This window comes from Tinamus guttatus, unplaced genomic scaffold (genome assembly GCF_059628265.1).
Source record: "Tinamus guttatus ecotype Peru unplaced genomic scaffold, ASM5962826v1 Tinamus_guttatus_pri_ptg000004l, whole genome shotgun sequence".
Classification (NCBI taxonomy): Eukaryota; Metazoa; Chordata; class Aves; order Tinamiformes; family Tinamidae; genus Tinamus; species Tinamus guttatus.
Genome location: NW_028288538.1, coordinates 8,915,632 through 8,939,609, shown reverse-complemented (window position 1 = coordinate 8,939,609; position 23,978 = coordinate 8,915,632). Strand labels below are relative to the sequence as shown.

Below are 23,978 nucleotides of genomic sequence, written 5' to 3'. Positions count from 1 at the left end.
ACTATCTGGTGTGTGTGTGTGGTTTTTTTTTTTTTTTTTTTTTTCCCCCATTATGCAATGTTATTATCTTTTGGTATCTGGTTATCTAAATTATTCTAACAAATTTTTTAAAAAAATTCTTAGTGATCCTAAATAGTAGCTTTTTCATATAGAATTGATTTTTTTCCTGTAGTTAATGCTGCATTTGCTTCCATTTCTCCCATAATTTCTTGTGTTTATGTTTTAGTCTTATGTGAAGTTGTACTTACCCAAGCAATTAAAAATAAAACATTACAGCTACTGTACAATTCAAAGCTACTTGAGGTATACTAGGGGGAGTATTTTGTCTTAAAGCAGAGGAAAAAATGCTACTAATGACATGTCTGTGCGTGAAACTAGTCAAGAAGGCCTATTTATTTGATTTTTAACTGCTTGTGTGTGATGCATGTGTGGACAGTTCTGTTAATCTGACATAAATCTTTGAAGAATGTGTATGTGGTAATACTTAGGAATAGCTATTACACTTAAAAGTCATTCTCTTCCCCAATCCAGCTTTTTAAACGTAGATAGTTGTTGACTTCTCACTTCAGAATAATGTGTCGTATATTTACATTTTTAACAGATCACAGTTGTGACTGATACTTTAGGTTTGTAAGGCCACAGTGACTAAGGCTTCCACTGGCTAATCACAATATAAATCCACCAAAGACATTGACTTTCATTAGTCCTTCTGCTCGCATGCTGCTGTACTGGTTTCATGTACACAGGCAGCACAATATTGTGCCTGTTCAGTGGCCTGATTTGAATCTGATGTGCCAGAAGTATGGAGGAAAAAGGGATGTGTCAACTTTCTGAAATAACTGTAGAGAGTAATTATCTGAGCACCAAATGTTTTAAAACCATGGCTCCATGCTTATTTGCAGAAATCTCTTTGGCTTACCCCATGCTTCATGTTTTCAGAGCATCTCACTGTAACAAAACCTCTCCTGGTTCAGATCAGCTAGTTCAGATCTAGGTCACTATCTTGTCTCCATCAGTGTGGCCTAAAGCAGCTGTCAGGAGAAGAGTGCAAACAACGTAAGCATATGCAAAACCTCTGCTACTGCTTTGCCAGGCCTTGATCGTGTTCAGTCCAGGGAATTTTTGAAACCTGTTGTGGTTTGCTTATCAGTTAATTGCTATCAACTTTTCCTATGCCACTCATCATTTTGTTGAGTTCTGTCACATCCTTGAGCATCTGAAGACTTCTTGTACTGTCGTATCTTTCATCATCCTTATTCTTGATGTTTTGAATTCTATTATATCCTTTTGAGAGAACAAGAACAGCATATAATATTCAAGATATGGGCAAACCACTGGTTTATACAGTGGTATAATGATGTTTCTTCCTCTCCCCTCCCACCTTCTGTTCCTTTCCAAATCTTTCTGAAGACATAAGAATCCCTTTGTTGAATTACATTACCTTTTTAAGAGCTTGTGAGTTTTAAACTAATTATTTAATTTTAAACTAATTCTAAATCTCTATTTTTTAGGTTTGCAAAGATAGAGATTAGTGTATCGGAACCTATTATTCCTTTCCGAGAGACAATAACAAGACCTCCGAAAGTGGATATGGTGAATGAAGAAATAGGAAAACAGCAGAAAGTTGCAGTGATTCACCAAACAAAAGAGGACCAAAGTAAAATCCCTGAAGGAGTTGAGGTTGACTCAGATGGGCTCGTTACAATATCTACTCCAAATAAACATGCTACTCTCAGTGTAAGAGCAATGCCGCTTCCTGAGGAGGTAACTCGACTTCTTGAAGAAAACAGTGACTTAATTCGAACTATGGAGCAACTCAATACATCTCTGAATGAAGATAAAAAAACTCAGGAGATAAATCAGAAGACTATTGATAGGATCAAGGAATTTAAACAAAAGCTAGAGCAAAGTCTGCAGGGAAGAAGGTGGAGAAATGCTGTTGATCAGATATGGTCATTTGGTCCACGGAAGTGTGGACCTAATATTTTATTATACAAATTTGAAGGTTATAAAAAGTCTGTGTGGCAGTGTCTTGAGAATACTGTGAAAGAAACAAGTAAATACAGAGATTTTGACAACAGCATAGTAAGTGGATTTCAGCTGGCCACGCTTTCTGGTCCCATGTGTGAAGAACCTCTCATGGGTGTTTGTTTTATAGTGGAAAAATGGGAAATGAGTAAAGTTGGAGAGGTACTGTCAGTGAGTAGGCAAGATTCAGGGGAATGTGATGCCCTAGAACATGAACAAAATAAAGATACTGAAGATAGTCATGTGGCTGAAGCTTGTGGAGAAGATAAACACCAAGGCAGCAATCCAAGTGTTGCAAGATCACCTGAGAAAACTAATAAACCCAAGGCAGAAGCTTTACTTGCAGATTGTTATGGCCCGTTTTCTGGGCAACTGATTGCCACCATGAAAGAAGCTTGTCGCTACGCTTTGCAGGCAAAGCCACAGAGGCTTATGGCAGCAATGTACACGTGTGAAATTATGGCTACCGCAGAAGTTTTAGGTAAGATGGACAAAATAAGCTTGTGTCAAGAACTTGCTTTCCAAGTTAAAACATGAGATTTTATAAATTAGACTGGATCAAAAAGTATAATTTTATTAAAATTTTCAGAAATATTTTATCGTTCTCCAATAGGTTTGTACCAGGCTGTAGTATGTATGTTATTCAAAATGCAAATTTAACATTCTTCTTTTCTGAAACACAAGTGTAAGTAAGAATATAAAACCCTATAATATAGAATATAAAAGTAGATAAATAACAACTTTGTGCTTCATAATTTAAATAATTTGAAGAAAAAATAATGATGAAAGCATTTTGGGAAGATTTGCATGGTTTTTTTTTTGCAGTAGACTCTTGGCTGATGATAAATTTTGTTTATAAAAAATTAAGACAAAAAAAGAGTGTTGTTATTACTGCCCAGTTGTTAGGTTTTATGCTAGTCTCTGTGGTGTTCTGGTATGCAAGTTGCTCACTTTGCAAATCTAGTGCATACCAAATTTGTCGCTAATATTACCTTACCACTTACACCTACTTAAACTTGTTTTTATGACCTACTTAAAACACCATTTAACCCACCGTAACATTTGTTCTCGGAGTTTTCCATGAATCTGGGCCAATAAGCTGAGTTTTTATTTAAAACTAACATTCCGTTGTGTTTAAGCCATCACCAAATTTACTTTGACAGCACTACTTACAACAGAAATTATAGCATATCCCTCAGGCAATAATGAAAGATTTCGTTATTTTTGTTAAAACCTAACTTGTGTTCCTCTCATGAACACAAGTGCCCTGATAACAGTTATAGGTGGGGCGAGATGGCTGGAAGAGCAAAATTCAGGTGTTAAAGCATGAACAAAGAAAATGCTTTAGATTTAGCAATTGCTTTGTACAGATGCATGACCCTGTTCTGTTCTCCTTAGCAGGCCTGTTAAGGAGGCCTGCAGCAAATCTCTTGGCATATGTTACCTCAAGTTGCAACTTATTATGGAGTACATCTGCATTTTTTTAAGAATTAATTGTTGAATCTGTAAGAATGGTCATCAAAATAAAGATCTGTAGTGTTACACTTGACGGTGCTAGCACGTTAGCACAACAAAGAATCTCTGAATATGTGAGAATCTAAGTAGGCATTACTAACAATAATTGCTAACATGTGTGTTTGTGTGTGTGTGTATGTGTGTATGTATGTGGGTATATATATACACACATAAATACACGTGTGTGTGTGTATATATATATATATACACACACGTACATATATAAAAACACACATATATAAGTGTATAAAAATATTTGTTTAGAATTCCAGCTCAGTAAAAGTATGCTTCTTCTGAAAGAGCACATTCTTCCTTCCCTGTTTCTTAATGTTATGGCTAATGCTGTTATATTGATTTTAAGCTCTTGTGAGCACTGCTGCCGTTGCCCTTTCACAATATTCTCCTGCAGTGTGAAGCTGGACCTTTGCAGTGTGCAGGGAATAGAGAAGTTGGGTAGTGTTTGCACTTGAACTACCCATTTTGAAGAACATTGCAGTACAGTAACATGGTAAACAGGGCTTGCATTAATTTCAGCTGCTTAAAATATTTATCTTGAAAATGAGCATATCTGTATGCTGTAACACCACCAAGCTATTTTTAAGTCTTATGATTGTTTCAAAATACTTTGTTAAAATATTTTTTGAATGGGGAGGCCTTGCAATATTAGTGCACTGCTGGAAGGGGAATTTCTTCAGTGTGCTGCAGCCTGCCCTGCGGTGCAAACTCAAGACTCTGTATAATCTTTCAGTGATAGCAGTAGCTGAGCCAGTGCTCCAGACTGCTTGGATGAAACAGAAACCATTTAGGAAGCTGAATAAATTGCTTTCTGACTTTTATGCTTTGGAAGAACTGTCCTCCATGAATTATAGACAGCAAATATGTCTATCTCAGATGCTCTGTGATCAACATTGCTGCTAGTGTCTCACTTATGCGTGTGCGAAGTTTCCTGAGTCCTACTTAACTCAATTAGTAAATACTTTGAATTATAATGTTAATAATCTATAAAGTGCTTTGGACTTTGTTTAACAAATAGCTTTAATATATACTGTATGGCACTATTAATAAGTACAGTGACCTTGATGCGATGCCCTTGTGCAGTGTGTATGCTTAAGCTTGCATTTTAAAGCAGTAAATGCATGAATAATAATGCAGTAGTTGTGAGCCCCCCAGAGATACGACTCTCTTGGAGATGAGAATTGCCTGAACCCGCTGAAGTCTCTTTGGGCCTGAAATTGTTTGGTTTATGCTAGCAAAGCTTATGAGGAGCTCCCAGTAATGGCTTGAGCGAATAAAATTATAAGGGAGGGTGGAACGAACCTTCCAGGCCATGAACTGTGAGAAGATGGGGACTGAACTGGGTCGTCGTTACCTGACAGGCAGCTGTTCTCATGCTGCCTTCCTGACCAAAAGTCCTATTTCTCTCTGTAAAATAAACCCATTCCAGCACTTCTGGTATTCCCGCAAAGGTCTGCAATGAATAAATGAAAATCAGTGTGTGTGGCTACAGTAGTTAGTGAATATCTTCTTGTCAAGACAGAATTAGTGACAAGTATTATGAAATAGTGGTGTATCTCTAATTATTTCCAGTGAGCATCAATTTTGCCTGGTTTTGTATAAACTAGCGTTGTACAACCATGTCAGCATTAGCTAGCATTGTACAACCATTTTTTTCCGATTTAATTTAAAATATTGTCGTCTCCTAGATACTGTTATAAACTTGTTTTTTTTACCATAAGGTACCTTTAAAATTAAATTGTACATCTAATCTTGCTCATTCTTCACATCTTTAAAAATGAAGACATTTCTAAAATTTTTCTTGTGTTTCTATCAGCTTAATTGATATAAATGTATTTGTTAGGCTTTGATTATAGAATATTTCATTATCACATATTATCACAACATGCAAAAATACTTTGAATTCAATTTATTATAAGGCCTACTGTCAAGATGTCCATAGGCACTTTTGCATAGGTGCTCTCATAACACCCATGATATACTTCAGTGGATTGTATGTATTTATTTTGGAAAGGAAATGCTCTGCTCTGCTGAAAACATAAGCCTAATCGAATTAAAAGACTAATCAAACACATTAATGTATATGGTGTATTTCAGATAAAGAAACTTTCTGTGATTAGAATAGTGCTGCAGTGTTTGGAACACAACTACCATATAGAGAAATTTACATCCATATAAAATTTTAATGATACTTCAGATGTTCTTAACTGTCTGTATTTCTTAAATACCTAGTTTCATGAAGTAAAGCAATTTAGACATATAATCTGGAGAAGTGCCTTTAAAAATAGTGCTATGATAATGTAAAATAAACGTAGTGTAAACATTACCTAAATTCACACAAAAGTAATCACTTATTTGTTAGTGCCATGGTTCTGCACATTTTACTGGCATATTATATTGCTTGTATGACGAATTAATCCACTTAAGCTTTTTCAGGGAAGGATTCAAGCCAATGTAACTATATTTTACTTAATTCTGAAGCATTCTAAATAAATATTTAACATGTTTCTTTTAGGGAAGTAGAATATATTGGAAGGCTAATTAGAACTGTGTCTTTGCAGGTCGGGTGTATGCTGTCTTGTCCAAAAGAGAAGGCAGAGTGCTACAAGAGGAGATGAAAGAGGGGACGGATGTGTTTATTATTAAGGCAGTCCTGCCAGTAGCAGAAAGCTTTGGTTTTGCTGATGAAATCAGGAAGAGAACTAGTGGCCTGGCCAGTCCGCAGCTGGTGTTCAGCCACTGGGAGGTAAAAATATCTATTCACTCCATCTGTTTTGGGGATCTATTTCCTGTAGATGTGGCAGACTGGAATAATAAGGGGAAGAGGTTAAGTATTGGTCAAGACATTTGATAATTCCTTTTTACAATGAAGAGAAATAGATAATTTTATATTGGTCTTTTTTGCCCTTTTTTGTTTATTTTCTGATTTTACGCATGTGTAGTTCAGAAAAAAAAATATGTTTTGTTTGGATGCCCCCTTTTTTTTTTTTTCTTGTTATGTTTTTTTCCCCAGATCTAAAGCAAGTGCTCCAGGAATTAAACTGATTCTTCAAAAAATATGACATTTTAAATAGGTTTGCTGGTAAACTTGTTGTGGGATGGAAGGGCAGGGGGGAAAAATTAACAGAAAAACCTAACAGCAAATTTCTCTGTATATGGAGGATAACCTTTCAGTGATTAGAAGCCCTCAAGGTAGGTATTGTTTTGTACTTACATAGTCCAAGACAGCGTAGATTTCCATAAAAAAAAAAAGGGAGTTGATTTTAATCTTTCAAAGCTAGGTCTGGTGATAACAAGCAGAAGTGTTTTCAGAATTGTTCCTTTTGGGTATCTTTACCACTGAAAGAAATGAGATGTGAAAGTGGAGATGTAAAGGATGTGCAAGTGGGGACTGATAAGAAAAGTCATACGATGAGAGCTGCATGCTGTTTGGTTCCTCTACTTGTGGATAGTAGATTTTGAAGCCAGAAGAGGAAAAGCTTTAATTCACTGTTTCTTGTTCAAGAGAAGTAAGTCCTGCACTGTGGGACTCCTCAGAAGGCTCCATCAGAGGAGCTTAAAATGGGCTCAAGGGTAAGAGTGAGTATAAGCTTTTTCTTAAAAATAGTTGAGGTCTAAATTTTTTTAATTTGATGTTAGGACTGTATAAACTTTAGTAAATGGATGAGAAGGTCTTGTTTCATCTTCCGATTTATTTTGTTGTCTCAAATGTCAAGTCTCTGAGTACAGATAATACAGTTTTTTCATTCTACTAAAATCATCTGTGATTGCTAGCTATGTCTGTTTACCACTATTTTTCTCTGAAGTATGTGCTGTTTTTTTTTTCACGTGGTGTGGATTCTACCTCATTTCCTGTAGTTAATTTGCCCTAATAATAGGTAATACTTGTTAAATACTTCCGCAGCAGTATTTTAGGGCTAGTTATTACTGTAACTGCCTCAGGAATTTTATGGGAATACCAGTGGAAAAGGAGGAGGATCACAGCGAACCACTTTTGAGTCATGTGCTATCAAAAGAGTTGGGAATCCCTGAAATAGTACAATTAGAAAAGTATATTTTGTCATCTTTGATGATGGTAATCTTATTGGTTTTAAAAAGTGCAGTGGACTGGGGAATTAGTCCTCCTCCCTGAATATTAATACTGACTTGTGCCATCCTCTCATGGCACGTGAAGTTGGGTCATGCCGTGAATTGTGGAGACAGTCAAGGTATAAAAAGATTGGTAAGTCTTGACTGCCCAGAGAAACGGGAAAATGATGCAGAATAAAAAAAAAAAAAAAAAAAAAAAGTGAAGTAGAAAAAATGCATTGAATGGAAAAGAAAATAAAACGCCAGCAAACCCAAAGAGAGTCTATGCATGATGGGGAGAAAGAAAAGAAAACAAAAATGTATGGGGATTAAGGTGTAAGTCAGTAACATCTGAGGAACCTCAAAGCAGAGTGTTGGCAATATTACATAAAGTATTTTTTTCTATATTGGATACACTCATCTGAAGTGCAGCTGGGGAGCTTTGGTGGCTTAACTGGCCTTTTGTCTGTACTGTCTCTGCTAATAGTGCCCTAAAGAAATACCAGTCAGAGAGACGTTAATTCCAGCTAACTGTTGTTCTCTGCCAGCTTCCTTAGGCTTTGCAACTACTGTGCTCCAACACCGAACAGAAACATAAACCCACTGCCTCAGTGACCAGACTGGGGCGTATGTGGTCCCTATGTCACTTTTATCACTTTCACACGGAAAAAATGTTTGCGTGTAATCTCTGATACGTGTAGTTCTGCTAACCTGAGCCGTGGTTTCTGTAGTTACCTGTATTCTGTGATTACCTACTAATTTCAGCTCACTAGCCTAGGTTCAAGTGTAAGTGGCTTCTTTGGGCAAGCATTGTTTATTATCAAATGAGATGATACTTACCCCTTTTTGTACACTTTTTCTGAACTTGATTGATGGCAGAAGAAATATGACAATACTTTTTAAAAAGGCCAGAACTGAGCATCTTCAACTCATTTAGGAGGGAAAATCAAGTCCAGAATCAGACTTAAGATTGTCCATGAGAATATGGAAAAAGTGATTTGTATAGAACTTCTCCCTGGAACGTTAATGTTTTCAAAGCTGTTCTCAAATCCAGAATCAGAATCCTTTGATGAGTAATAGGAAAAGTCAGCATGAACTGTATTAGAGCACCACAGAGAGCAATTTGGACCACTGGCAACTTTTTCTAAAATTGACACTCATTAGAGATTTTAATTATAGTAGGGCTATAGTGGCTGTAGTAGGAAAAGCAGTTGTGAAAACCAGTCACCTTTTCACCTGTCAAATCAGTCAGCAGGAAGGATTTTTTTTTTGTCACATTGAAAGTCATGTTCACGTATTTTTCTGACAAAAAAAGGCCTTTTACTAAGCTGCTAGCAATGTTGGCTCAGTGCAACAATGGCAGAGGGAGTGCGTTTTACTCTCACATCATCAGCAGAATTGCTAAATAAGTACCATTTTCAGAATCTCTCCTGGTGGTGTGACAGAGCAGCCAGAAAAATAACTGTTTGTGACTCAGATCACATGAGAAATTTGTAGAGCTTTTCTCTTTCTTGTTCTTTCTTGCTCTGTGTTTCCCTTCTGCTTTAAGCAAAATTACTAGATTTCATCAAGTTTTATTAGCCCTAGCAATATTATATTACTGATGAATTATCTTGATGCTTGGTATCTACATGATAAACACCAGCATTTATATGAATTCCAATTATTTAATGTGTCATTATGTAACATAATATAAGGTGAACTTGGGGTGATATTAAACTATTTTTCCTTACTGCTAAGAATTGAAAGGGAATGCGGTAGCTGCTTAGCTTTCTTTTGCATTTCACGTGTTAGGATACGGCCTATTAACTACATACTATCCAAGCCCTTTTGTGAAATTCTTAATTAAGTGTGTGCTTGTGGTCTTTTCTCTGTGTGCTTAGCTGATTACCTGGTACTCAGGACATGCATGTTTTTATGTAGATTTCTTATAACTTGTTCTTATCCTCATTTAACAGATGGCAAGAGTCATTTTTTGAATTTAATTTCTTTTCAATTAGTTAAATTTCATTGAATTTGCATGACTAAGGTATATTCAAAGGCATTAGCTTGGAATTAAATCAGTTTTTCATTCTTGTATTTAATTAATATGATTTATAGACAAGGCATACAGGAAGGTTAGTGACAGAGACTCCCTTTAAATTGAGCCATTTTGGTCTCGGAGGAAATTAAACACCATTTTTCTTATCCAGTTAATGGATGTATTTTGTATAGTTTAGATCACTCAAGTCCTAGAGGATGGGGTAATAATACATGTGTTGAGATTTGTCCTGTCAGTTACTGCTTTTTTTATTTATTGTTTTCCTGTCATTTCTTTATATGTAAACAATTCATGCTTGAACAATTTATTCCTGCCCGTAGTAGGTGACACCAACAGCATCTTTCAGTTTGGTTTCAGATTAAGACAAATTATACAAATTATTTTTCCTTATGATATCCCTAAGCAAATGATAAGTGTACTTGGTTTGCTTGGCCATACTTTCTTAGGTTTCAGTCTAAATTTTTTTTGAATACATTTAAAATACATAACTTTGGGGCAATTATGACCTCCTTTTTTCTTTTTTTAATCCTTAAATTAATGTATATTCCTTTAGTTTTGCCTGATCTGATTTCCTTTGTCCTATCCTGATTCTTTGTAATTATTTGTTGCACTCGATCATGCTATTTTATCTTAATCATAAGCTCCTTTGAGCAAGAAGATATTTGTGATTGCACAATACTTAGAATAATGGAACTCTAATCCCATTTGGGAGATCTGTATTATAGTAAAAGTAATGCGCATTGCTCTGTTCAGATACTGAGTGAATTCTCAGCAACTGTAGAAATTATCAAAGATGTCTGCTCGTTAAAAATTGTAAAATTTATTGTTTTCTTTTTAGTGCACATCTTTTAAATTGGGTTGTGATTGCCTGTTAGACAGTTTAATTCTTTGGAGGGGGAGGATGGGGGGAGGCACTATAAACACATATCTTTATTTGATTTCTTTTTGAGTATTTAGAATAGTCTCTGGAATTTACTGTAAGACTATGCTGTGTTTTGAATCACTGGAAGTTTTTTATATATATATAACACATATATACACACATATATACATATATACACACACATATATGTATATGTATGAATAGGTCTGTATATATAAATATACACACAGACATATATTTATTTAACAATTCACTCCTGAGTCTAAGCCCTGTTACATTCAAATAGAAGTTGAAGGCTGAGCGTAGAACTTGCTGGATGAGATTTAGGCCTCCATTAAACAGGAAGCAGGGAAAGGTAATGAAGTCTCTGAGATTCTGTGCATCTGCACTAGCTTGATCTCTAACTTTGCATACATCATTGTGCCAGTGACAGTTTTGGCATGTAAATGAAATCTAAGAGCAACCTGCATCCTTTCAACTATGAAAGGCTCTTTATATTAGCCAGAACATACGGAGCTAATTAAAGGAGCAAATAAAACTGACAGTGATATGGCTTTAGTTTTCCCTCTCAATACATGTTTCTTAAATAATGAGGGAAAAATGTAATCGTAAAGCCACAGGCCTTTTTTTTCCTTTGTAATTCCCTAATCCCTGTTTGTAGCTACTGACTGAAGACAGAGCTAAGCTGATCTGTCAGAGACTGAGACACAAACAAGGATGATGCTTTTGAGCCAAAATGTAATTTCTTCTTAACACCTAGAACTGGGAAAGTTACTATGGAAATTTTCATTATTATGTTATTTGTTAGAAGAGGAGATATGTCTGACTTGGTGCATTTTAAGACCCTTCATATGTAGCGAATAGAATCTCTGAATGCTTCTGAATTGCTTTTGAAGGCTCACTTTATTTTCTAGGGAATCTGCACCCCAATGCAATTCTGCAAGTTAATCGTCAAGTTAATCGTCAAAACTTGGACAATCAGAATTATCCTTTATCCCCTTTCAACCTGCTGTGTCTGAAACAAAAATTCAATGTTGTGTCTCATATTTTTTGTATTTTGAGGCTTTTGCAAGATGGCTGTAGACATGAAATATGTACCTCTGCCACTGGCTTTATGTTGCTCCAGATTCAGCTGTTAGTGGAAAGATTCTTGTTAGGAAATGAAATTTTTCTTCTAGCATCTGTGCTTCTACTGCAAGATCCTCAGACATTTCCAACAATCAGAGTTGGTCTTTCTGCATAGCGCTGTTCCTATTCCTGTTAGTTCCTTTATTCGCAGCTATTCAGTTTACATCAGCTGGACATTAAGGGGATTTCTTTCTTGTATGATTTTTCTTATTGTTCCCTTTCTTGCTGTTGTCTTAGAACTTATTTCTCAGCTAATGATGACCATCTGTCTCCTCTTCCATGTCAATTGGAGAGACAGCACTTGTGTGCCAGAGAAAAGTATCAAAAATATTGAAGAGACAGCACTTATGCCCTTTTAAAACAAAAGAAAATCCTGCTCTTGGGTTTCCTGCTTTGGAGAATTCTTTGAGTCTATAGGGCATTTTCTCCGTGGCAATACAGTGCTTTCTGCAATGTAGCAAACACTTCTGATTTATCTTGTGTCTGAAGACTCCTGTTGAATTGGAAGATCAGTTGCTCCAGTTGTACAACTATACTGCTCTGATTGTAAAACACACGTGCACACAGATACACCCCTGTGTGTGTGTTAATGACTGTATATGGACGCACATGCATACATATACATATGCGCACACTATATAGACAAATACCCACATGCTTGACCCTGGTTAGTGTGTTGGAGTCCTTACTATGTCACCAGTGAACAGACCTCAGTTACAGCAAGGTTTACTATGGAATAGAAAGGAGTTAAGGAGACCAGATAGCTGGCCTTGGGAGTGTAGGGATGAAACTTCTCACCACTTGGCTAAGCAATAATACTTGATGTTCCTACAAATTTACATCATGGTTAAACAGAATGTTCTAAAACCCTGATTGTGCTGTTAAATTCTGTAAGGACCCTGATCTATGAGGAAGAGTTCTGGTGTTACAAATCATTATTCATTTAAAATAATTGGACATCATTTTGACTTCAGAATATTTCTTCAGTTTAAGTCTGCACTTACTCAAATGTGCTGCAGTACATTGGCTAGTTTGTTCTGTTTCATATGCGAGGAAATATTAGGATTCCTTTCAACATACAGGAAAGCTTGAACCTATCTTCAGAAGAAATACAGCCCTTTAAGGAAAGCTCAGTATTAGTCTATTAAAAAAAACATATATATAGAAAACTTCCTAATGTAAGTCTCAGATCAGTGATTTTTTTTTAACCTCATTGTATGCTTATGTTAAGATGTATATTGTATTGTAACGTGTATTGTATGCTTATGTTAAGAACCGAAACTTGCCATTTTGCTAAGATCAGTGACTGCTTGGGCTATCTACACATCCCTTCTGATTGTATAAACTGGTTTTATGGATCATCACAGAAATGAACCCACCTGTTTTTTTCTCATCAGTGTCTTTATATTTAGTTTTCAGAACTAAATATATATATGTATATATTTTGTTTCTTCCCTTTTTTTCCTTTGATTGTTTTTATCCTGTTTCACATTATTTGCCATAATTATGTAAAGGTAAAAATTTGTAAATGTGTACTCCAAGTTTTAGCTACTTTTTGTATTGTATGTTAAGTGAGTTTTCCTCTTCTGTCCAGACACACTCATCCATTCAAAGGCATACATACACATGGTCTCCAAAACTGTTAAACAAAACCCTTTCAAATTTCATGTGCTTATTTTTAGAAAGGTGTTCTGTTTTTCAGAGAAGGAATACTTCTCCTCTTTGGAGAAGGAATACTTTCCTAATATGGTCTGAGTGGGATATTTGTCCATATATGCATTAATGGTTGGTGTTAAAATCTTAGTTTGACTTTACAGTGAGGCTACATTATAGTTGTTTGTTGCTTTTGTTTGCTTGGAATTTAGTGGGGAGGGAAGAGACTTTCAAGTGTTCTTTCAGTTGAAGAGCTGGTGTCATTTTGTCGTTATTTTTCTTTTTTTTTTTAAAAAAAAAAAAAGGCAAAGAGGAAAAATGAAAAGCCAGGGCTTGATTCATGTAAATCTAAAATAAAACCATTTTAGTTCTAATGTGTTTAGGATGATGGCATCTTTTCCACGGTGAGGTGACTGGTAATGGCTGCATTTGGGTCCAATTTGCAGTTTAGTATTTAAGTTCACTAAGAAACCAGAATTTATATGATAAGACTAAGAGGAAGAAAAGTCATGTTTAAAAAAGTCATATTCAAGTTTACTTTTACAATATGGAGTCAAAAAGGCAAAATATTGCATCATATTTTGAAGCAATTTCCAGCTACAACAGGAGTTAACCAGCCCAGGTCACACTGTGTGAGGCACTTGGGGACATCTTTGCTTGCTGAGGTAGTAAGTCTGGATCCAACATCATCGGAGGAGTATGGCCAAAAAAATCATCCTCCACCAACTTCTGAGACTGGCATCTCCCCCTGTGCCGGCTCCCCAAAGCTCCTACCCCCGGCTCTGTTCAGGGGCTGCCCGCAGGCCCGGGCAGCGGCTGCGCTCGTAGCCCCCGGACACACTGTGCCCTCACACCAGCCCCACAAAGAGGATTCGTTACTTGGGTCCTGCGCAGAGCAGGAACACCCTAGTTGGGAGACAGCAGTTCTTCAAGGTCACGTAAAAATCTGTCAACTTGTGTTATTTTCCCTGAAAGGCAGAGTTAAGTTCTGCCTAATGAAGACGTCAAAACCACTTGAACTGCAAAAGATTTTTTTAAGTCTTAAATTGTCTTTATAGTAACATTTTCACTCAGGTGGGAAGGATTCTGCTGTACTGCAGTCCATATCCTCTTAGAAATTGCGCACAGTAGTTGTTCCGAAACTTTTTTAGACAAGTAGCTGCCTACAAAGCTGTTCTGCTGGCATGCAAGAGCTGCCTGTGGCAATGCCTGAGCTCTGGCCTTCGTTATGAAGGAGTTCAGACCAGCCATGAGGTTCCTCGCTAATCTAATCTCCACAGGACAGGATAGGGCTGCTCTTCCTCTTCATCCACTTCATCCAACTGGAGCATTTTCCATATCGATGATACTTGGTTCAAAAGAAATCCCTGTTTTCTGTTACTATCAGGCAGTATGGGCCAGCAGGGGAAATACTGGTAGACATGGTGCGATTCCCAGGTCTGCCTGACCTTTTGGATGAACTAGGCAGATGCCTTCTGTTTGCTTTTGAGCTCTCTCTGTCAACTTTGTTCTGCATAATGAAGCTGCCTTAGGCAGAGACTGTTTCATAGAATCATTTTGGGAAATGTACTAGACAATAGGACCCCAAGCACCGTTGGAGCCATCTGGGTGCCACTGAAATGCAGATAATAAATCATCTTCAAGTTAAGGCTTAAATTTCCAAGTCCTCTTGAATTGGGATTAACCTATTCTAACTCGGATCTTACTGAAAATTTTGATTAACTTACTCAATTGCAGAATCTTGTGCACATTTAGTTGTCTTTCACCATTAAAATAGTACTTACAGAATTTTATTTTTTGTGGTTTGATTATTTCAGGTAGTAAGATTGTCTCTGATCCAGGCATTTGTTGTTTGAATAATTAACATGTTATTCTAGAAGAAAATGAAGGCTATTTTCCCTATATTATTCTGCATGCTGTTAGTAAACAAGTCCAAGTTCATTGTCTGGGTGTGTTAGTTGGAATAGTTGTGATGCTTAATGAAACAACTTATTTTGGAATAAGTCATCTGTTCACTCCCTTTAAAATGCATAATCCCACTTCATTATGAATATTAATTTTTTAACAATTTTTTAATCTCCAATTGGCTTATATTTCTGCAATGAGCTGTGGTGCATATTCTTCAGTATATATTTCATGTGTGTGGTGGAATTCTAGTAATTTGCTTATAGTTATACTTTTAAAAAATTGTATTATCTAAGACTTTTGTAGAGCAGATCAGTGAAGTTAGCAGAATTAATTAAAACACTTCTATCACTTAAAAATTGCATTTGTGACAACAGATTGAAAAAGTGCAGCCACTGTGCACTAGTTCATTTTAATGTATTCTGTTTTATGTACTGCCATTAGAGAAAATGCTTGGTTTCTAACAAAGAACATGCTAGTCTTATGATCCAGTGTACAAATCTTGATCTGTAGTTCACTTTTAAATACTCATTGTTTTCAGAAGTTCCTTGTGGATGTAGTGTAGAAATACTCAGTTGTATTAACTAGTAAGTGTCAGGAGTCTTGCTGCTTTGTCGTGTGCTGTTTGGAGGAGTAATCACATCTTCATTCTGGGCTGCTTGCAGTTAAAGCTGTCATTGTCCCTTCAGATTTGAATAATAAATATTATCATCCCTTACGATGCTATAATGACCTGATCTAACTTCTAAAATGCTGTAAATACTCCTTATTCTTTTTAAATACACAATCACCATAAATAATGTTACTTTTTCTCACCATTGAGTGTTTTGCTGCCTATTACTAGATTATCTTCTTCATCCTCCTTGTTACCAGCAAGGATGTGAAGAGGACTTCTACTCACTGGCAAAGCTGAACTTTCTGCAGTCCTCCATTCATCTTATATACTTCATCTGTGGAAAAGCATTTAACTAAAATTTATAGCTGTTTTACTCAACAGTACTAGTTTGCCAGAAGTTTTTCCTGTGAAACTCAATAGGAACTAATATTTGTTTATATAGAGAGACTTTATATAGCTTTTTCTTGTGTAAGGACATAGGTACAATGTGAAAGCTAATCAGAAATGTATAAAATCTATATAAATTTAAACTTTACAGGTTGTCTTTGGCTAAGTAAAGAAGCATTAAGCCTCTAATTTTTGTAAATACTGCGTTAAATAATAGAAGAGACTCAGATATTTCTTTAAACCTTTTGGGGTGAATAAAAATACAGGTTTGCTGTGCAGGATGACATGAGGGAAGCTTTTAGAAAATGTGAGAGATAACGGTACATCTTTGGCATCCTCTAATTGTCTCAAAAAGTGCTCAATGTGTAGGATGAAGTGAAGTAGAGATTTATCCAGTTATTTCCTGATCATGTTGTATCTGACATCTGCTCTGGTGGAGGACCTAGAAAATTTGCAGAATTTAAACTGCAAGAGCAGCTCTACTGAAGAGTAGGGATGAGATCAGCTTTACTGAGGAGTAACACCAGCAATGAGATTTCATCTTGTTTGTGTTTTTCATAGAGATTAGAAAAAATAAGGTATAAAAGTGAGCAGAAACCTTCAATTGTACAAAGTTCTGATATAATCATAGTGAGATAATTTCTACATAAGGAATTACTTCTTGAGAACAGTGAATTTTCTAAAGATTATTTGTCTCTGCTTGCTGACTTGCAATTGTATTAAATATTTGCTTTAAAAAATCCATATGCAGATAAATGTAGCAGAACTTCAAAGCTGTTGTGTACTTCTTATGACAAATGCATACTATACCTAGCTTTTGTTTTCTGCATAAAAAGCTATTTGCAGGCTTTCTGGGAAGCTCTGCCTGCTTGACTTTCATATTAGGCACTTCAGAAAGTAAGAATACCTGAAATGTTCCAATAAATCTTTATAATACTTTTTTTTTTTTCTTTTTGTAGATCATTTCAAGTGACCCATTCTGGGTACCAACCACTGAGGAAGAGTATTTGCACTTTGGAGAAAAGGCAGATTCCGAGAACCAGGCCCGCAAGTACATGAATGCAGTAAGAAAGCGAAAGGGACTTTATGTAGAAGAAAAAATTGTGGAGCATGCTGAGAAGCAAAGAACTCTCAGTAGAAATAAGTAGCTGCGTCTGCTTTCGGTTCTCTCCTGACTCAGCTAAGTGCGGGTGGATTATTTTCTATGCAGTAGTTTCAAAATTTCTTCTGGATTGTTCTTTCACACCAGTTTTCTTAAACACTGTAAAGTCTGTGGCTTATGTTTTAATAAACCTAAGCCTTTCCAACTTTTCTACAGAGAAACAGTTTATTTATTAAGTAAAAGATAGGAAGAGATTCTTTGGAATTGGTCTTTTACATTTTCTGCCATATTTTTGTCACAGGTGAGGAAATCCTAACTTTTCTTTCTGATTTATCAGATGAAATCGATTAGAACTTGTTAGCTAGTCTGTTGCAAATAAACTATGCAATGAATTTAGCTGCCTAGTGTTTTTGATTCTCCTTTAAATCGATTTAGCTTTTTATAACGTATTTGTTGCTCAAGTCTTTTTCATTGCTATTTATATGTAAGTAGTCATAAGGCTATGAGAAGTTTGTAAACTGTTTCTTTCATTATATTCCTTATATAAACAGTCATCTAAATCACGTGGTACTTTTTCTGCTCCCAGGTTGTCTTTTTTTTTTAATCAGAAAACAAATACATAGCACACGTGGAAGATGTGCTGAGAAGCGGGCAAGGTTTGTTTTTCTTTCCTGTCTTTAGAATGCATCGTAGAGGAAAAAAAAAATTAAAAATAAGTCATATGATTATCATAAGCTAGAACCTGATGTTTTTGAAGTGGGCACATAACTACCCCTGCCGCTCCCATTTGCTTGAGTGTTTACCAAGACTCTTTCAGAAAAAGAAATTTCTGCCAATTCAGCCTGTTGGCTTGAATCCAATGAAGGTGAACATTTTCAAAAATATATGAAATATTTTGCTGTTGGCAGGAGTCTGGGATGCAACAGGCTCCAAAACTGAGACTAACAGGAAAATATCTTCAGAGCGTGTTATGTTACAGATGAGCATAATGGAAACTTTGAACGGGCAAGGAGAAACGTGATGTATAAACTGTCTGTGCATTTGGCTGTTGAGTGCTTAGAATAATAAAAGGGAAGGATTTGAATTGGACATTCAAGAAGGTTAATCTGACTAAAAGGCTACGTGTCCTTGAAGGGTTTCTGATATTTAGTTAAATTAACGGGAAATAAGTTATTGAATCTTGTGCCAACTGACTTTCTGTTACTTTTTCTCTTTGCTTTTGGGAGAGTTCCGTTTCAGATATTTTTTTTCCAAGCATATAACTACTTCTTCAATTTTTGATTGCCTTTTACTGTCCACTAGCAGCTATTTGTTTTTTTTCCAAATACTTTTGTGTGTGTGTTAGTGAGCAGCAGACAGAATTTATTTTTGCCCCTCCTCAGAAAGGAAATTTTGACTTGTTTCACAAGCAGAATGATTTTGAATACTTAACTCTTATTTTAAATAGCTTGCTTCCCATTTGTCTGCTTTCATGATGGAAATGTTTCCTTTTAAGATTATTTATGAATTCAAGCAAGTGAAACATTGCTTTGCTTAGAAGATTATTCCATAAATTGCTATTGTTTTGCAAGGGTCTGTTAGAGCTTGTGCAAGCAAACCGATGTAGCTTGGTCACCTGCAGCTCTATATAGCTGTGGAAAGCATGGTAACTCACTGCAGCCTGCAGAACCCACTCAAGACATAAACAAACATTTGTAAGTAACTCCCTTTCTAGCAGAATCAAAGATAAAATTAGGGATGTCATGATGATGGGGATGATCATTGTTATTAACTATTAGCTGTAATCTTCTGTGAGTATGTAGAAGAAGCATTAATATAAATTTGAAAATATTTAGCAATAGCTTTAATACCCTGTTACAGAATATTTTCAAATATAGATGACATTAGATGCTAAGTCAGGATGTTGAGGATCATTTGTAAAGAGCGAAACCTTCTCTAACTAGCAGAAGAAAATCAACCTGGAAGAAGTGCTTGCAGCAGTGTTTGAGATCTGCTTTCTCTAGTAACAGCTACCAGTGGGAAGAGATTCTAATTGCTAACGTGCCATGAATCTCTAACCATGTTTCTCTGATTTATTCAGAAAGTAACTTGATGTCGCTGCTTTTCTCCTAGCTTCGTTACACATGCATAACAATATGACATAATTATGGAAAATATCTGCAAATCATGATGAATAACTTGCTGATGGAGCAAGCCATGCAAAGATTTAATTGAGAGCTGGCCATTATATCATTTCATCTTCCATTGCCAGCTTTATTGCTAAATATAATACATGATTAAAATGACTGCACACAGCTTTTAAAATAAAGACCTTATCTGTGTACATTTTCAGTGCATTTTGACTTTCTAAAAGCCGGGCACTCGACTGATGTGAATTGACTCTATTGATCTTAGTGGAGTCAGGGCAGGTTAGCTTTGACAATGTACGAAAACACGGTGTGCTTCTGTGTGGTAATCTTTATTACAGAATAATACCTGTTCACTGAGCAATTCATCTGCTTCGAAAAAAAAAACAACAACAAAAAACGAGGAACTAGATTTCCCCAGAGAAGAACGAAGACCAAGCAGTGGCCAACAACGCCCTTCCAGTCTGTGGCTACCCTTCGTCATCTTACATCTTTAAAACCCTTTCCTTCAGCTGATGAACCATCTTTTTTCATGGTAATTCTTTTCCTTCTTTCAACAAACGTCACCTACATCTTAATGGAGAAGTCTAAAAGAGAAATCAAATTGTATGTGGGGAGTGTCATGGTGCATTTTCTTTCCTACCCTACTTACCATGTTATTCTTTGAATTAAGCGGCACTTTCGCTATTATGATTGTTGAGTGTAGAGACACAAATGCAGCATAATATTCTTGTATCATTTTTTTTCATTCCAGATTTAGATCTGAATAAAGTCTTTCAACTCTCTATGAATGCTTTGGAATTAGCTCTTGTTGAGATACTAATATTTGGCGTCTTACTCATTGAGAAATAATGTGTATCACTCATTTGTGAAGTTAGCTGCTGTGCTTACAAGGAGACACGCATGCAACATTTGGATTGTGCAGTGTATTTTTGATACAGAGCCATTTAGGCAAGGAAGAGTAGCTTTGGTTATGCATGATTTGGAATGTTTTATTAAATTGAATATGTATTCTAATAGCAGAGAGACACTTGCAAAAATGCATGGACTCCAAGTGCTTGTTGTTTTGGACTGAAATGTTTCTTTACAATTTTGGGTTGATCAAGCAGTCAGTTTTCTGTGCTCTACATTTCTCCCTCTGCATAACAGAACCCTGTGCTTTTTTTTTTTCTTTTCCCTCTGCGTAGTATAGGATTATAAATTAGTGGAGAAAGCTGCAATAATAAGTCCACAGGAAGGATATGAGCACCACAGTGTAAGTAACTTGTGATCTTCCCAAGCAGCTCCCCACTAGCACAAGGGGAGAGAGGTGGGTGAAGTAAGTCGCTGCAATAGGTTAAGTTAAGCAACATGATTCCTCTCATAAACACTTAAGATGTTTTATTTTTATTTTAAAGCAGGAAAGTTCTTCAATGCTGCTTGATGGATCTCTTATCTAACCAGATTAAAAGGGATCTGTAAACTACTGAATTTGCTACAGCTAACCCTCATGTTGCCGTGCCTGTGTTTGTGGGAGCAAGGAGTCACACTTGTGCAACTGCTTGAGACCCATGAGCATGCCAGAGCATCAGCTTTTGTGGGGTGCCTGCCTGTTCTTTGTTTCCACAGACTGGGCGAGGGGAGCACATGTCTCCAGTGTAAATGAGGAGCTGGACACCAGTTTCCTTCACTCACTTCAGGCGGGATGTGGCTATGCTGTACTTGGCAATTCTGTGAATAAACCAGCACTCTTGATCAGAGAGCGTGACAGAGCACTGGAACAGGCTGCCCAGAGAGGTTGTAGAGTCTCCTTCTCAGGAGATCTTCAAAACCCACCTGGATGCCACCCTGTGTCACGTGCTCTAGGTGTCCCTCCTGGAGCAGGGGGGTTGGACTAGATGATCTCTAGAGGTCCCTTCCAACCTCAACCATTCTGTGATTCTGTGAGAGAGGTTTCTCTCAAATACATATGTCTCTCTGACATGTATTGCATTTATAAACCTAGTGCCAGGCAAGTGTCACTTCAGATGAGATGATTAAGACACAGAAGATGCAGATCTGCATAAAACCTTACAGAGTGTGATGGGCAGCAGAGCTGGAACTGGGAATTCAAGTGACTTTTCTCCAGGTTGTGATTGTATCAGCCTAAAATCGGTAGGTAGATTACCTGAATGTCTTACTCTTCCATTAGGGCTTCTCCTTTCTAAATCTGGTTTGGTTCAACAAGCTGTGTGGACCTTTTTGTACTTCTTGCTAGTTTTACTTGGAAGTAGAAATAAAAGTAGAGGAGCATGTGGAGGAAGGAGCTGATGTGAATCAGCTGGTTTATTTTGTCAACACCAGTCTTATTTTATTTTATTTTATTTTTTTGTTATTAATGCTTGGTTGGAATTATCGCACAGTTTGTGATTCATTTCAGTTTTTGTTCATACCAGGCTGCCTGTGAAAACTCAGAGTTGAAGGCAAAGAATTACAGTAGTGTTCATTGCTTCATGCATGAGATAAAGACAGTAAAGAAAACTGTGATAAGATTATTTATTTATTTTTCTTAAGTACCTGTTGTGGTGTTGACACACAATGCTTCAGAATTTATAAAGTATTCTGAAATCTTTCCTCAGAGAGTGTTTGTAGCCCTGCAAAATATTAATCTTTTTTTACTGCATACTGCTAGATCCCTGCTTGCAGGCTGCTTACAAGGAAATTCAATCAGCTGTCATCATTTCTTATATGTAAAATCCAGGGGAATTAAACTCTTTCTAAAATACTCTTTTTAAAGATCAACAGATAAGAATCTTAGTAGAATATTTTGAAAATCAAGTTAAATGCATATTTTTGTTTGAAACAGCTTTTTAATTGTTTCAACTGTTGTGTTTATAATTAAGTACTTTGGTTTGAATTACTTACCTGTGCCCAAAGGGTGCAAAACACCATCCAGGCTGACAGTATTACCAGGTCCAAGGTTTTTTTTTTCTTTTTTCTTTTCTTTTTTCTTTTTTTTTTTAAGAAAAAGATGTTGCCATTTCCACAGCCATAATTCAGACTTCTTGTGAATTTTCCGTAGAGTTTGCGCCAAACAAGTTAAGGAAAGGTAGGAAGAATGTGAAACAGAATCTGTTATGTTAAACCCTGCATAGATATGCCTGTAAAATGGTAAAACATGCATTTCTTCCTATGTTATTCTTTACCACTTGGCAGTTTCACTCCTCAGATTTGCTAGTATGTATGATTTGCTTCATCAGTGTAACCTGAGAAGGAAAATACTGTGTTTAACTTGAACCAGACTGACTTTAGTGGTGCTTAGACTGTTAATTTACAAGCAAGTTAAAGATGGTTTTCTGATGGTTTGGATCTACCGAAAAGTACATAAGATAAAGAATATTGATTTTCATAGTCTCTGTTAATAAACTGAAGAGGTCTGAGGGACATTGTTTTTCTACAGCTGTATCATTCCATGATTATATGATTATTGCAAATCATGACTAACAGGAGGAAAAAGTAAATGCCATGTAGTGGTGTGGTTTGACTGTTTGGCAGAGACTTTTCTCTTTCAACAGACGCTGTTTTCCTACAGGAGCTTTATTTAATTAATTATTTTTAATTCAGCCTTCCTCCCCCTCTATTCATCCCTCCTACATCATTCCCTAATTCACCAGGGATCAAAGTCCTTAACTGTCCACTTATTCTTCTTTAATTATTATTATTATTGAAACTACTCATTTTTTAAAAATTCACTGACTTCTGGAATTTGAGGAAGAAAAAAAAAAGGCGAAACTCAGCAGTGTTTTCATGTTAGCATTTTTGACAGCCATATGAAGGGTTTGTCCTTTACCCTAATGAAAGTAGCATGTCTCACTGTTCTCCAGTGCATTTCCTAGATGCATTTTTTTTCCCCAGAAAAGCTACTGGTGTAAAAGAGTAATAATAAATAATAATCTGCACAGACAGCAAAAATAGATTCTGTCAAAAGAATCTATAGCCTTTTTAAACCTGGCATTTCCTACATGCTCACGAACAGGTTTGCTGTCCTCAAGAGAAAGGGAATTTAGTAATGTTATGCTACTTTTTTGTGAAGTGGCCACAAAGCACAGATAAAATATGCATCATCTCAAGTGGAATTACAAATGGGAAGCAGATTGGTCATCATCACCAATTCAGTGCTGCCTTTTTCTCATCTGTGGAGAGCTCTAACAGAATTTTTCATACCTTTTTTTTTTTTCCCCCCCACTGTGATAAATTAAGTCAGGTAATGAATAAATCACTCTTGTTTCATTGCTTTCCAAGTGATTTATGCTAGTGTCAACTGCTACTCTGGTGTATTCTGCCATTTGTTTTGCTGTAGCAAAAGTCCTCAGGCTTAGGTACGGCTCTTACGAGACTCCTTAGCTTCAGTGGTGACTACATAACCGTCTTGTGCACCACTGTCTCCTCTGACGTATTCTGCAGGCATATATGCTGGATGATAATTTGCTCAGGAAAAAGAAAAGCACACCAACTTAGATAATGCAAAGAAAAGATGGCTCTGAAATAAAAAA

The 23,978-nt window shown here is 36.4% G+C and overlaps 1 protein-coding gene across 2 annotated transcripts in view; it reads left to right on the top strand.

Moving 5' to 3' along the window:
• EFL1 (elongation factor like GTPase 1) overlaps positions 1-17,737 on the top strand; it is a 73,238-nt gene extending 55,501 nt beyond the window's left edge. For both annotated transcript variants that reach the window (XM_088540004.1, XM_088539998.1), the window contains exons 17-19: positions 1,512-2,509; positions 6,120-6,304; positions 17,199-17,737. In XM_088540004.1, coding sequence (XP_088396130.1) covers positions 1,512-2,509; positions 6,120-6,304; positions 17,199-17,387 — 1,372 coding nt within the window. In that variant the 3' untranslated portion in view covers positions 17,388-17,737. The remainder of the gene's footprint in view (positions 1-1,511; positions 2,510-6,119; positions 6,305-17,198) is intronic.
• Positions 17,738-23,978: the final 6,241 nt, after the last annotated feature.